Raw genomic sequence first — 13,006 nt, forward strand, 5'->3', positions numbered from 1 at the left:
ACTTTGGTGTTTTCACCATCAACTAAAACGTCATCCACTGAGGAAGGTCTCCGTTCCTTTCCAGAGTCCACTTGAACAACAATCTGGCCACAGACAAAGTCCTCCTCAGGAGTCTCTGCCTCAACATATTTGATATTAGAAGAAGAAATTTTAGACTTGCAGACAGTGGAGAGATGGCCCTTCTTCTTACATTTTGAGCAAATGACATTTAATCCTGGACATTTTTTGTCGTTAGCTAAACTTATCACATCCATAACATTTGCCTACAAATGATTTACTTTTAGTTTTAGAAATGTTACTACTCAGCTTGGAAACACTTTTAGCTCCTTCATGAACCACTTGAACTGCTGTTTGCTTATCCTTTTTCAAAGTGTCAACACACTTGAGAGAGTGTTCCACCCTCTTTGCTACCTGAATAACCTCATCAAGAGCAGGTTCATCCCTTAACCAAAGTTCCTCACGGATCTTGTCATTATTGCACCCATATATGAACTGATCCCTAATTCTTTCATCAAGCAATGCAGCAAACTTGCAAGATGAAGCAAGTTTTCTAAGTTGTGTGATGTCATTTCTCTAAAAGGTAAGAAATGAAGAGAAAAGTATAGTCTACAGTAAAATGTAGCTAATCATGCAGACAATTTCAAAGTATCAGTTTGTCTTCACTGCAAATATACCAGTTTAGACAATATTGTATAAAAAGTAATAGTATGCATGCGTATCACAGTTGTGAAATTCAGATAAGGAGTGCTCAGAGTATGAGTGTCACAGTGGTGGGACGCAAAACAGAATATCTTCAGTGAATGTGTGCGTGTCACAGAAATGGCACGCAAAGCACAAATGACATTTCTAGTAGGTGTGTGAGTGTCACAGAGGTGGCACGCAAAACAAAACTAGGAACTCCCACAATGAAACAAAGATGGCAGCACGTTGTGTGAAATACGTGCCGTCGCAGGTCAAAGTTCAGGAGAACGCAGCGAAGAAGGCAAATGCCGTCAAGAGAAGACTCCGAATGCCACGGTTGCTGGTGCTCGAAGAATGGTGAAGGTCGTGTATCCGAAGGTGGAGGCCAGGGAGATTCGAGAGAACTGCTGGACTCGCGGTGATGCACAAGGTCAGAGACGTCAGTTAGAATATTTCAAAAACTAACAAGACTTGCTCTACACAAGAGTCTCACTTCCCCACAGAACACAAGAAAATAGTCAAATGAACCAAAAATCAATAAAGTGAAGGAAGATGAACTGATCGGAAATGCTGCCTGACATGTGAAGATCAGTACACTGCGATCTGTCCACAGTTTGTGACAAAAGCACACTCATGGCAAAGCTGTCACAATGCACCAGAAAAGCAAAGGAACTCCAGCAATAGTTAGGGAGGGACGAGCCCACGTCGACTGATTGTCACCCAGATAGACACAAAGATGAGAAGCACGGCAATAGCTCCCAGTCCCAATGATGAACATGCTGAGAATAGGAAGGGAAATACTCCTTAATTAAAGTAGGATCCTGGGAATTTAACAGGAAATGAAAACACAGTACCCGAGGGAGGAGTGTCCATTCACTACCTATAAACAGGAAAGTTGAAGAAAATAGTTGAGGCGTGTTGGATTCTTCTTGCCTTTCAGCTGCCGACTACGCCAGTGTAAAATCCCAGTATCAGCTGAAAGGACATGTTGAGGCAGGTATGATGAAGAAAACTCAGGTTTATACTTCAGCAAGAAGTAACCCAGGTCCCAGCCAGCTCAGCAGAAACTGCAGTACATTTCAAACACAAACCATTCTATCACCAAGGAGTTCTCTGAGATTCTCTGGTAACCAAGACAAAATGACATCAGAAGCAAGCATGCCTCAGATGCCACAGTTAGTGACGCCAGTATGCCAGAAGAAGGTCACTATTAAGAGAGCCATGACTGTTGCTGCACCCATCAGGTCTTCGCCCATGTGTGGGTTGTAAGTTGGCAACCTCGTAAGTCAGGTTGGGCCACTGTAAAGACAGCTGACAGGTCGATCGGACCATCACCCGTGTGCGAAGCTAAGTCGGCGACCCCAAATGCCAGGTGGAGATGCCATGCATACAGAGTGTTCCTATTTGCCCGAAAGGGGTGTGGGGGGAATGGGGGGAAGGGCACTGAGATCATGCAAGGAGTGTTGTCCAGTTGAGACTGTCGTCAAGAGAAGAAGGTCGCCATAATGATGTGACCAGGATCAAGTCCCTCCCAACTGTGCACTGAGGACCAGCACCAGGAGTGCCAGAATGCCATCTACACCTCTGGGGAGGATCACAAGATACTTACCAGCATTGGAGGAACAGCAAAGATCCCCCTAGCCACGACCTCCACAGAACAGGTACTTAAGGACACCCTCCGACTCCCTCTCCTGGGCCGCGTGCAAGGTACTTACTGGAGACAGAAGCAGAGCTTTCTGTGCCCAATTTGAGGAGTGCTCTGACACTCTATACGCTCAAATCCTGTTGAGGCTGGTAAGACTGATTTATAGGACAGACAGCCCCGAGGGAACTTGTCTACCATAAAGTGCTTAAGCCACTACCACTAGCAAGAGAGGAGTGAGACTCGGGGACCTGCCTATACAAAACTAGAACTGTGACCTCAGGGGACTGTGTGTATTGTTTGTGAATATCATAATTTACTTTCTGTTTGTATATAACACTTCTTTTTTTATAAAAGCAAGTATTTGACTGGACAATCATTTATTGCTGCTACTGAAAGCATTTTGATCCTGTGTTCACCCCCACCCCTTCCCCCATGTGTACCTCCTTTGCAAAGCCTTGGAATTCTCAACCAGTGCTACTTCTGAGAGTCAAGTGCTGAAGGGGTACTAGGCCAAATTATTTAGGGTCCATAGTAGGATTGTCCCCAGTGCTTCAGGAGTAGAAGCTCAGCTCCCCTTGTCCTTTCTGTGACAAGGGTATTTTTCACAATCCCTATGTCTTCAGTAATGTAACATTGATGGCAGCACCCCACTCTGAAAATTGTTCCAACACCACTGTATGGTTGTGTAAGATAGGGGAAATCGATACTGAGCATCTTTGGTATTTCACAACTCTGAAATGCGGCAGTGTCAATAGTGTGCACCTTCACAAAACTTTGGGGAACTGCCCTTATTTTTTTCAAACTGAGAATTTTGATAGAGGGCATGGCAGAGGTCCCAGCGGCTTTCACTATCTTTGTTATAGATATAACACTCACAAGCAAATAGCTTCCTTTGCAAAAAACAGGGAAATGTGTAAAATACTCCTACATTTTAAGTATCATTCTTGGTGGTTGTGCCTCAGTATGAGGTGGAGGTTCATAGTTTGTTCTGAAATTGTCAGATTTCACCATGAACTGTTTATATTTTGTCATCAGATAATTAGCTCTTACAATTGGAGTTACTAGTTTTACATCCGATTTTTTATTTTTTATTTCCATTGATTGATGAAACATGCCCTTATATTGGTTAATACTAATTTTATGTTGATATTTATTTGTAGAACGTACTATCACCCATAATGATGTCTTGATGCCATGTAGCACTGATTATATGATTTCAGGGGTTAGGCCTGATCAGGTGAATCTTTGAGAACATAAATTTTAAAGGAGAATGGAGAAATTTCTCTCTTTTTAACTTTTTTTTAGAGTAGGCAAAAGTGTCTTAGAACTTTGAAGTAGTGGAATATAGTTTCAAAGTTGATCCCCTACATCACATAAAGTTTAACAATCTACAGTATTGTAAGGAAAAGGAGGGACATTTAAAAATCAATAAGAGGCTGAAAGCAAAGAGAATTTTGAAAGGTATTTCAAGTACTGTTCCTTCAGGAAACCAGGACCAAAATTATAAATAGCTTGACCGACAACTCAAAAGCCAATGAAACGAACATGCTTTGCCGCTGGTAACCAGTGAAAGGATGGAAAGTGAGAAGACACACAATCAATACTTATGAGTCCAGAAGTACTCTAGCAACCAAAGTCTGGAAGTACTACAATGTTTGAATCCCATAGGCTTCAAGACCAAGGGAGGATCTTTAACTGAAGTCAAGCCAGGAAGTTACAATAGCATTTGTGACAGCTATGAGGGAATAATAATAATGGCCGGAACCTTTACTGACCAAAGTGGATGAAAGATTACTTGAGACTGCTATCACATTGGATCTCAGTGAAAGATCATCATCAATCAGGGTGCCAGAATTTCTTAAACCGACTTATGTGATTGTGACAGGTATAAGCAACGCAGTCTGTGAATAAGAAAACCATACACCAGACAATGAAGACATACCACAAACCAAACAGAACAACAAATAAAACAATACTTCAAATCTAGGAACAAAGGTGATGGGAATGAATTTGATGGGAATGCATTTGGGACTTCAAAGGGAAATCAAGCCTTAGGCCTGTGCAAGATGTTTTTGCGCTGAGTGCTGCAGATGGAAAGAAAGAAGTTCTGGTTTGCTGAATACGGTGCGACTACACCCATCTATCCCCCGACACTCCTACATCATCACTATGACTAGCTAGGGTAACACCAGAAGAGCTTAAGGATCATGTAATGTCATGACTTCTCCTGAAACAACCGCACTGCTAACCCATTTCTCGCTCGCAGCAATGAGTATAAGTAGCCCTGCGTACATTTAAGTTGAGTGAATACTGCTGACCATAACACAATAAATGTTCCCCTCAGGACGTAAAGTGTGTAACGTTGGTTGCTACTGCGTTTTCTAATTTGCAGAGGATCCACTTCAGCAGGTACATGAACACAGTGGCCAGAGAGTTGGCTGAATAATGTCTCTTTCTGGTGATGATGCGAGGAATGGAAAGGTGCTTGATTATGTCTTCTCTTGTGCAGTTGATGTGCTGGGCTCTCGCTCCTTGCCGGGCTATGACAGAGTTATATTAGCAGGAGTGCTTGCTCCTTGCCACTCAGCTTATGGGTTTTCTCACTTTTAAGCCATATCCTCACCACTCTTCCCACCCTGTTCTCTTTCACATTATAACTATTATAAACACCATCTCTTATCATGCAACTCCACCCTATTCCTTTGCTTCACACTGACTAACATCCCTCCTCTATCTTCTTACTCTTCTTCATCAGTTACACTTCAATGCTCTTTAATTCCCTGGCATTCCCTGATCTGAGCCATTCCTTTCACAACTTCTTGGGGGTAGCCTGTCCCATCTCCTTCGTGTCTCACCATCCCTGTCCTAGCATTCCCACTGCATTCTCTTTCATATCTCCTGTTATTCCATTCTCTATTTCACACTTCTTTGGTCAGGCCTTCTGCTAATGCTCCCATCTGCCTGCCCTTTCATTCTTTGTTCTGTTTCGTTCCTTATTTCATTATCTTTGCCTTCCTCTTCATTGTCACCATTCTCTTTCATGGCAGAGAGATGGTTTCTCTTTACACTGTTGTAAATGCTCGACATGTCTTAGTAGAAAGTGCTGCGCTGTGCAGATGGATCACGGCTACGTCCAGCAACTCCAGGCAAAAACTGTCTGATCACCACATTGCTTAAAAATTCCATTTGGCTCGTAGTAAACCACTGGATTGATTAATACATGGGTTCTTGACTTTTCCTTCAGACAGCCTACACACTGCAGCTCTTTTTTTCTTAATATTGTTGCAAGTCCCCCATACACTCTTGAGGGTAGATCAAGAGTGTATGGGGGCATTCAAGACTCTCGCAAAATGAGTACTTGGGTAAAAAAATGGTGTTGTCCACTATTCCTACTGAGGCATTACCAAACCCCACTCACCACCTGCTAGCCGAACAGAGTAAAAGTAGGCTCATGGATCAGCTTCACAAGGTAACTCAAGCCTGGCTTGAGCTCCACAGGGAAGTAATGGAGCAATACGGAAGGTTGCACATTGCCTCTTTCAGGCTAAGTATTTAAAATCGAATTATTTATGTAACGCAAATCCTTTTTCTCACTCAAGTATCGAACTTCTGATATTGCTTAGCATTGTAACTATGCGAAATGAAGCATGACACACACTCTGGGGCATATTTACAAGGGATTAGCCCCACTGGAATGTCACTTTTTATGAGGTACTGGTGGCACTATGCCTAGCAGCATAGTTACAAAGTGGTGTTTAGCCACCTTTCGTGGCTTAATGTCGCTTTATATATATGGTGCCTATTCATGCAGGTATCTGCATGAAAGGGGAATGCAATAGGTGCTGCTGTGGTTGTTCCACCACAACACCCATTGCTTTGTGAAGCTGCCACCGATTTATAAGGAGGTGTAAATCTGTGGCATACCCAAAAACTAATGCCATGCAACAGCAGGCGTTAGAATGGCACAACAAGGATAAATAAGTTTATTTCTCCTCGTTTTTTAATTTTCTATGAGTGTTGCACATAAGCAATTATTGAATAATGTTGATTTGCTACTTCTAAATGTGTGCTGCATTCTGCAGCACACATAAAAGTAACAAATCACGATGATTGATTATTTATGTGCAGGAAGGGGCATGTGCAGGAAGGGGCACCTTCCTGCACATAAACAATCATTCCCTGCAACACAGGCACCCTTGCACTATGGCACAAGCGTGTCTGCGTTGGTGCTAGGCAGCTACTTTTAGCACCAGCGCTAGGGAAAACAGATGGGTGCACTGCATTGTTGTAAATATGGTGCATCCCTGCATTTTGGAAATGGCGGATCGTGGTGCTGCAAAATTTGCTGCATATCCTTGAACCGTAATTTCCGGGTTAATTCACCCCTCTGTCTTCCCTTTTCCTTTCCTCTTCTCTTCACAACATTGGAAGCAACCTACAAATATCCAGAAGTGCTATACAGTGAGCAAAATCTGCTGACATGATGACTGCAGAAGTGAGCCCATTGTGCGGGAGTGAATTCACTTTTTTTCCATTCCCGCCAACAGTTAAGCTGGTGCAATCACATCTCACTGCATAGCCCGTCACATGCTCTGTATAAAACACTTTGCCATAATACTGATCATAACATGCAACAGCATCAAATGAAATCATGCTAATAAAAACGGATTCATATTGGGACACATAATGCAGACTTGGAGAATAGGTTGAAAAATGGAGTCTATGACTTTTGTTCAAAACAAATCAAATATGTTTTTATACAAACCGTGACAAAAACTGACGCCAACAGCAAGCCAACAGAATATATTAGGCCTCGGCTGTTTAACTGAATCTGGGGATAAAAAACATACAAATATATATATTAACCTCTTGTAAAAATATTTATAGAAAATAATTATTATATAACTTTTAAATAAATTATTATGCCACGTTTTGTTTACAAACTAATATCAAATTAAGCAAATTGCAACCAACGTTACACACTTTGCATCCTTAATGCCTGCATTGTCAATAATATTTAGGTGAATATGCTTCTTTAGTTTAATGAATAATCACTTGAATTGAACTAACAATATCTCCTCGTAAGTCTTCCTTGCCACCGGAGTTACACAGTGATCTTCAGCTCCACAACAGAACCCTCCAAGCAATTCTACGTACCAGTCCTCCTATCCCTACCCAACCTCACCCTTGACCCAGTACAAGAGGAGGCACGACCCACCCCACTTCCTGTAAAGCTACCAAGCCAAGCAAGCAGCCACATGAAGCTGATAGCCAAACAGGGAGGAAGGGATGGGAACTCATGTGGCGAGGAAGACTATACTCGGTGTAATGAAGCTTGCAGGTAAGTAACCAGGGCATTACTAAGCTAATCTTCTTCCAAAGGATCTGTCTTCCTTCCACTATACAAAGAAGAAAGCTATAAAGGATAGTTATCAAAAGAGAGGCTGTTGTTTATCATGGAGTTTGAAGCCAAAGAGGGGGAAGTTTGGGTTATTAATGGTGTCACTTGGACTCTAAAGGGAAAAACTGCCCTTTGTTGATTCCTGCCACAAAGAGTTTTGTAGGACGGATGCAAAATATGACTCTTTTTTGCCTTTTTTGTAATCCTCTCTCCAACTTCTCATAGGCAGCAGAGTTACTAATTACTAATTTAATAATGTAAATCAGAAGCACAGCAACAAAATTTGCAAAACTGCGTTGTACAAGGGGAAAAACAAAAGTTAGAGCCATATCTACTAAGATTGGCTTGCTGTTTCTGTCTTCCCCTGTGCTTTCACAAAAACAGGCTGCCTTGTGTCTCGTACAGCCTCACACCATGGTATAAGGGTGAGCAGCACTTTCAAGCACAGTGATACTCAAAGCACAGCCCGGGGCAGCTTGCAGCCATCTTGGCATTCACATGCGGCCCCTTGATCAACAGCAGCACTGACCTGCTCTTTTCTGGACTCAAGGACTAACTTTGAGAAACATGTTAAATAAAGGGCAGGCTTTTATTTACATTTTAACTAAAGTTAAAGAAGGAAAGTTACTAAGGTGTCTTGCACCACTCAACTTTAGGAACACCTTCATTTTTAAAGACATCTTGCAACAAACGTGTAAAAATATGATAATGTCTCTTCAAAATTCATAAAGTGATTTTCTTTTACATTCAGAAACGTTTCACTGTAACAGATCAGATTCAGTGCATTGAGAAGTATCTATTTTTTTAAAGTGTTTGTGTTACCGTCATGCTTCCCCTTACTTTTGCAACAATGCAAATAATATACCAACAGGCAACTCAGTTGTTATGAAATAAAATACAAGACAAGGGGCCAGATGTATCAAGCATTTTTCTGGTCACAAATCGAACCGCTTGCGACTGAAAAAAAAACATTTTTGTATGTATCATTCCCAAAGTGCGATTCGGTAACGTGCTACCGAATGGCAGTTTCGAATTGCGAATGCATACCGATTCGGTATTAGGAACGGGCGCGCCAAGGGACCTCCTTCCTAATACCGAATTGTAGTGATATGTAAGAATGTTTAGCGACCGAAATGCGGTCGCTAAACATTTGCATACCCATTGTGAATGTAACTCATTGTGAATATTCATAAAAACATTTGTAAGAACAGCCAGTAGTCCCTCAGACGACTGCATTATCTTAAAAAATGAAAAGAAAACTTTTCATTTTTCTTTTTTAAATGCATACCATTTTTCTGTTAGGAAAATAGGCTGCATTTAAAAAAATGATTGCCTTATTTAAAAGCAATTAAAAACATAGTGGTATGCTGCCCCCAGCAGGCCACTATGCCTGTGATTTTAGCGATTCTGAATGGGTTGCAAATTGTGACTTATCTCATTAATATTCATTAGGTAGATCAATTTGCGACCCACTAGAAACCGCCAAATAAAACTCTACGAGTTTCATGCATTAGGAATAGCGATTTCCTAACTATAATCCGCAGAGAATTGCAATTATTGCTATTTCCATTATTGATACATCTGGCCCAAGGTATTGTACACCTCACATTCTGAAGCCATGTATTTCGAGGTCATCTTATATGTGATAATGAAGTAAAAGCAGGAAAATTCAAATAAAACAATTAACTATGATCACACAATTTGGTCAAGGGAGGAAGCCAGTATTGATCCCAGGTTGTCTGGTTTCACAATGTGCAATTTAGCATTTAGATGTACGTGCTGTGCTTCCCCTACATCCACCTTACAACACCCCTTTGACTAGCACCCTGCTGGCATCAGTGGGGCACTTGGTCACACCTTACACCACACTTTTGGCCCCAAGAAAAATGTTTGGGAGTGCCTATTGTCTAACATATCATTTGTACTGGAAGCATACTCTTCCAGTAGACATCCCAATGCCTAGATAAACGTAGAAGAATCCCACCCATTAGAAGGATGCAGTGTGGTTTATAAAGAAATAAACATATTTCATCTTGTTAATACCTGCATAAGGGTGGCCGATTTAGAGACAAAGTCTGGTCTTCCTTTAGTATTAGATTGGGTTTTATATCAAAACCTGTGGCTGCCCCCTTGAATTGCCCCAGTAATAAGTAAAGCAGTGCAAAGATGTTTTATACCATTTATACCATTCCACCCACCTCACACTTGTCCTCCCGGCTGGGACACATGTGAGTATCCCTTTCTTATCCTTTGCACAGTGTCACACCCTCCACACGAGCTTGTCCATTACCCTTCAGGTGTCCCTACGATCATAGGTCCTGAAGAGACCCTAGACTGCACAAAGGGTCGAAATGCTGTGGACAAGTTGCGTAAATGAACCTTTGTTCACCAGCACTGATCACTGTATCTAGCGCTGTATACTGTACACATATATGTAAATGGTTGTTTATATGAAGCATTGGAAACCTTCACATAATGTCACTAATTCTCTAGGTTCCGTTTTTCACTGGGATACCTTTCACTCAGAACTGTATGTTCAAATGTATTACTTTGTAACAGTATTTCATTTCAAGGATTATATAAATATTTTTGATTCAAAAACAAATCAGAGGTGTATTTGCGTCCTTCTCTCTCTAATATCACTATAACCCACTATATTGCCACTGAGCTCATATACATTGAGATTACTTCATTAAATGTCCACAGGAGCCTTTGTCTTTTGATAACCAGTAATAAGTAAAGCAGTCCAATGGTGGTTTTATACCATTCCAGTGTCAAACACCTTTTGCTCTGATACTAAATACCAATGTGAGACTTTGAATTGCCTTCAGTTACTTTGTGCTGATGCAAAACCTTATTAAATCTGGACCCTGATGTTTTCCCACCTTTTCCGCACCATTCAGAGATTTCCTGCTTCCCTCCCTTGAAATTCATGAAATAAAGAAAAGCACCTTCCATCTGGTAACCCTCCCCACCTCCAGGAGTGGGTCCTAGGCGCAGGGGAGGAGCGTCGCCATGCTGCTCTGGGAGCAGTTGAGAAAGGAAAAATAAAATTATAATAACTCAAAGTTATTATCATTTTATTTTTCCATTCCTGGTTCGGCTGGTTAGGGGCGGGTCGTTGCTGGAACAGGTGGAGGAGTGGTGGCTGTCTCGGGCCGGCCAAACAGTCATACGTAGTTCACATGTTCTACACCGGCTATAATACACAGCCTGGGTGGAGAAGATGCCCAGTCCCTGCCTGAGTACTGAACCACCGCGCTTAGACCAATCACAATGCTGCTGTAACGCAGCGTTGTGATTGGCTAGAGGATTCTGGCAGCTTCCTGTTTCCTTCCTGCTCCTGGACTCCATGAAGAGCCGCAGAGGACGGAGAGGAAGTGGCCGGGGTGTAGGTAAGTTTTTTTTCTCTTTTTTTTTGCCATTTACCCCCCACATCCCGCCACACTGCTACATAGTGGCCACTACTGACTGCCTCCCTCTACCTTCTCTCCTTCTTTCTCAGTCCACTGATATCCTTTCTGTTTCAGTTAGCAGGAGCAAGCATCATGTTTGCCCATTAGTTATCATGTAGAAAGACTGTCTAGCCTGAAGAGATCAGCTTTCTCCAGCCCATTAAAGATAACCCGCAAGAAGAAGGGGAAGCACCGGGTGACTATGCCATAATGTGTATCACCTCCCATCCCTTCCCTCCGGTTTCTGGAACCACAGGGGAGACCGGGACAAATTAGGGCAAGTAGCCATTGTACCACCTCCAAAGTCTATACCAATAAACAGTGAGAACTTAGTTTGGCTTTTAACTGGTTTGATGTCACAGCAGTGAATAACAGATCAGACTTCTTTGATACGCTAACAGTTCACTATGAAAGCTGTACACAAGAGTAGTTTATTATATTAAGAGTAAAGAGCTCTATGAACCTACTCCCTTCTCTTATCTCCATCACCCCTCGAGAGAATGCAGTATTCAAGACTGCACACAGGCAGCAAAACCTGTTATGTAAAGTTGCATCCATGCTTAATTCCCACCACAGGGAGGACCTAATAAGTACCCACGTCCTAAACCTGCTTGGCTACTATATGTCCACCAGAATAAACCATCAATAAATAAGGCATGCATCATGACTAGCCCTAGATAGGAAAAGAGCTGATTCCATAAATCCTGCATTACTATATTTAAACAGGCTATTCATGTACCTAAGAGACAACTTCAAGATGGCGTCCGTGGCTCACAAACCTTATCGGGCCACAGAAATGAAACACTAGCACCCTCAGATCCATTTACAGTTTCAGCTCAGGGAGAAACAACAAGCTTACGGTAACAATACTTAAAACAATCTTCATATATCTACTCTCAGAGCACGAGACCCAGAGGCAAGGAACCGGCTGTGCAGCAATAAAAACGGTATAGCTTCTTGAGGGAGTTAAAAAAACATTATTTCTGACAATCCCACCTGGACAGAGAAGAGCCACCTGGATGAGAACTTCTCTGCCGTTAAAATACCCCAGGTCTGAAATGCCACACTGGAGGGAAAGAATGCCACTCTACCTTTGGGATGTTCTTCTTTAAGATGTGAAAGTTTTTTGCTGGCTTTTCTTTGAAACCCATTATACACCCTCGCGCCAAACCTCTTTCTTGCTCTTGTTCTCAATCTGTATGCTCGGGGCACACAGTCACAAGAAAACCCTGATAGATAACTAAATAAATAAACTAAATAAATAGTGTCTGGTTAACTCAAAACCACCTACGCATTGCCTCGCAAATGATCCTTCTGGATAACGTTTCAAGCAGGAGAAAGCACGTCTTTAACTAACCTGACAGTGCATAAATTATGAAGCGGTGTTGCTGAAGTTTTAGACACAGCACCCTGGCGTATTACCTTTCATTACAGAAAAAATGGCTACGTTCAACTTCAATTCCTTCCTAAAAAAATAAATAAAGTACTATCTCCATTAAGCCACCACGATTGACCAATGAACAAGCAGCATAAGCCTGGATTTGATCTTTGCACCGATTTGAGTGATTTCTGATCCCAGTAAGACTTGCCCCATTCATTCATGTGTGTCTTAGGCAGCAGGAAATAAAACTCGATATGCGGAAAAATACATCATTCCAGGCGTTGTGATAAAGGGCTTGACATATGTATTGGAGCATGCATATTTCAGACAGCATAACAAATCTAAGGACAAAAGTTCACACACACTTGAAATTTGTTTTTCTGTTTTTTCACTGCAGCTGGAGTGTTTCTGTTTAGTGAAATGATCCTCATTTTTATAGACCA

General features: G+C 41.8%; 1 protein-coding gene across 1 annotated transcript in view; it reads right to left on the bottom strand.

The window, feature by feature from the left end:
* The window catches only part of SLC24A3 (solute carrier family 24 member 3), a 1,194,917-nt gene that overhangs the window by 15,400 nt on the left and 1,166,511 nt on the right, over positions 1-13,006 (bottom strand). Inside the window, exon 16 of the mRNA XM_086926908.1 lies at positions 7,092-7,157. Coding sequence (XP_086783034.1) covers positions 7,092-7,157 — 66 coding nt within the window. The remainder of the gene's footprint in view (positions 1-7,091; positions 7,158-13,006) is intronic.

Source organism: Lissotriton vulgaris, chromosome 6 (assembly GCF_964263255.1).
Source record: "Lissotriton vulgaris chromosome 6, aLisVul1.2, whole genome shotgun sequence".
Classification (NCBI taxonomy): Eukaryota; Metazoa; Chordata; class Amphibia; order Caudata; family Salamandridae; genus Lissotriton; species Lissotriton vulgaris.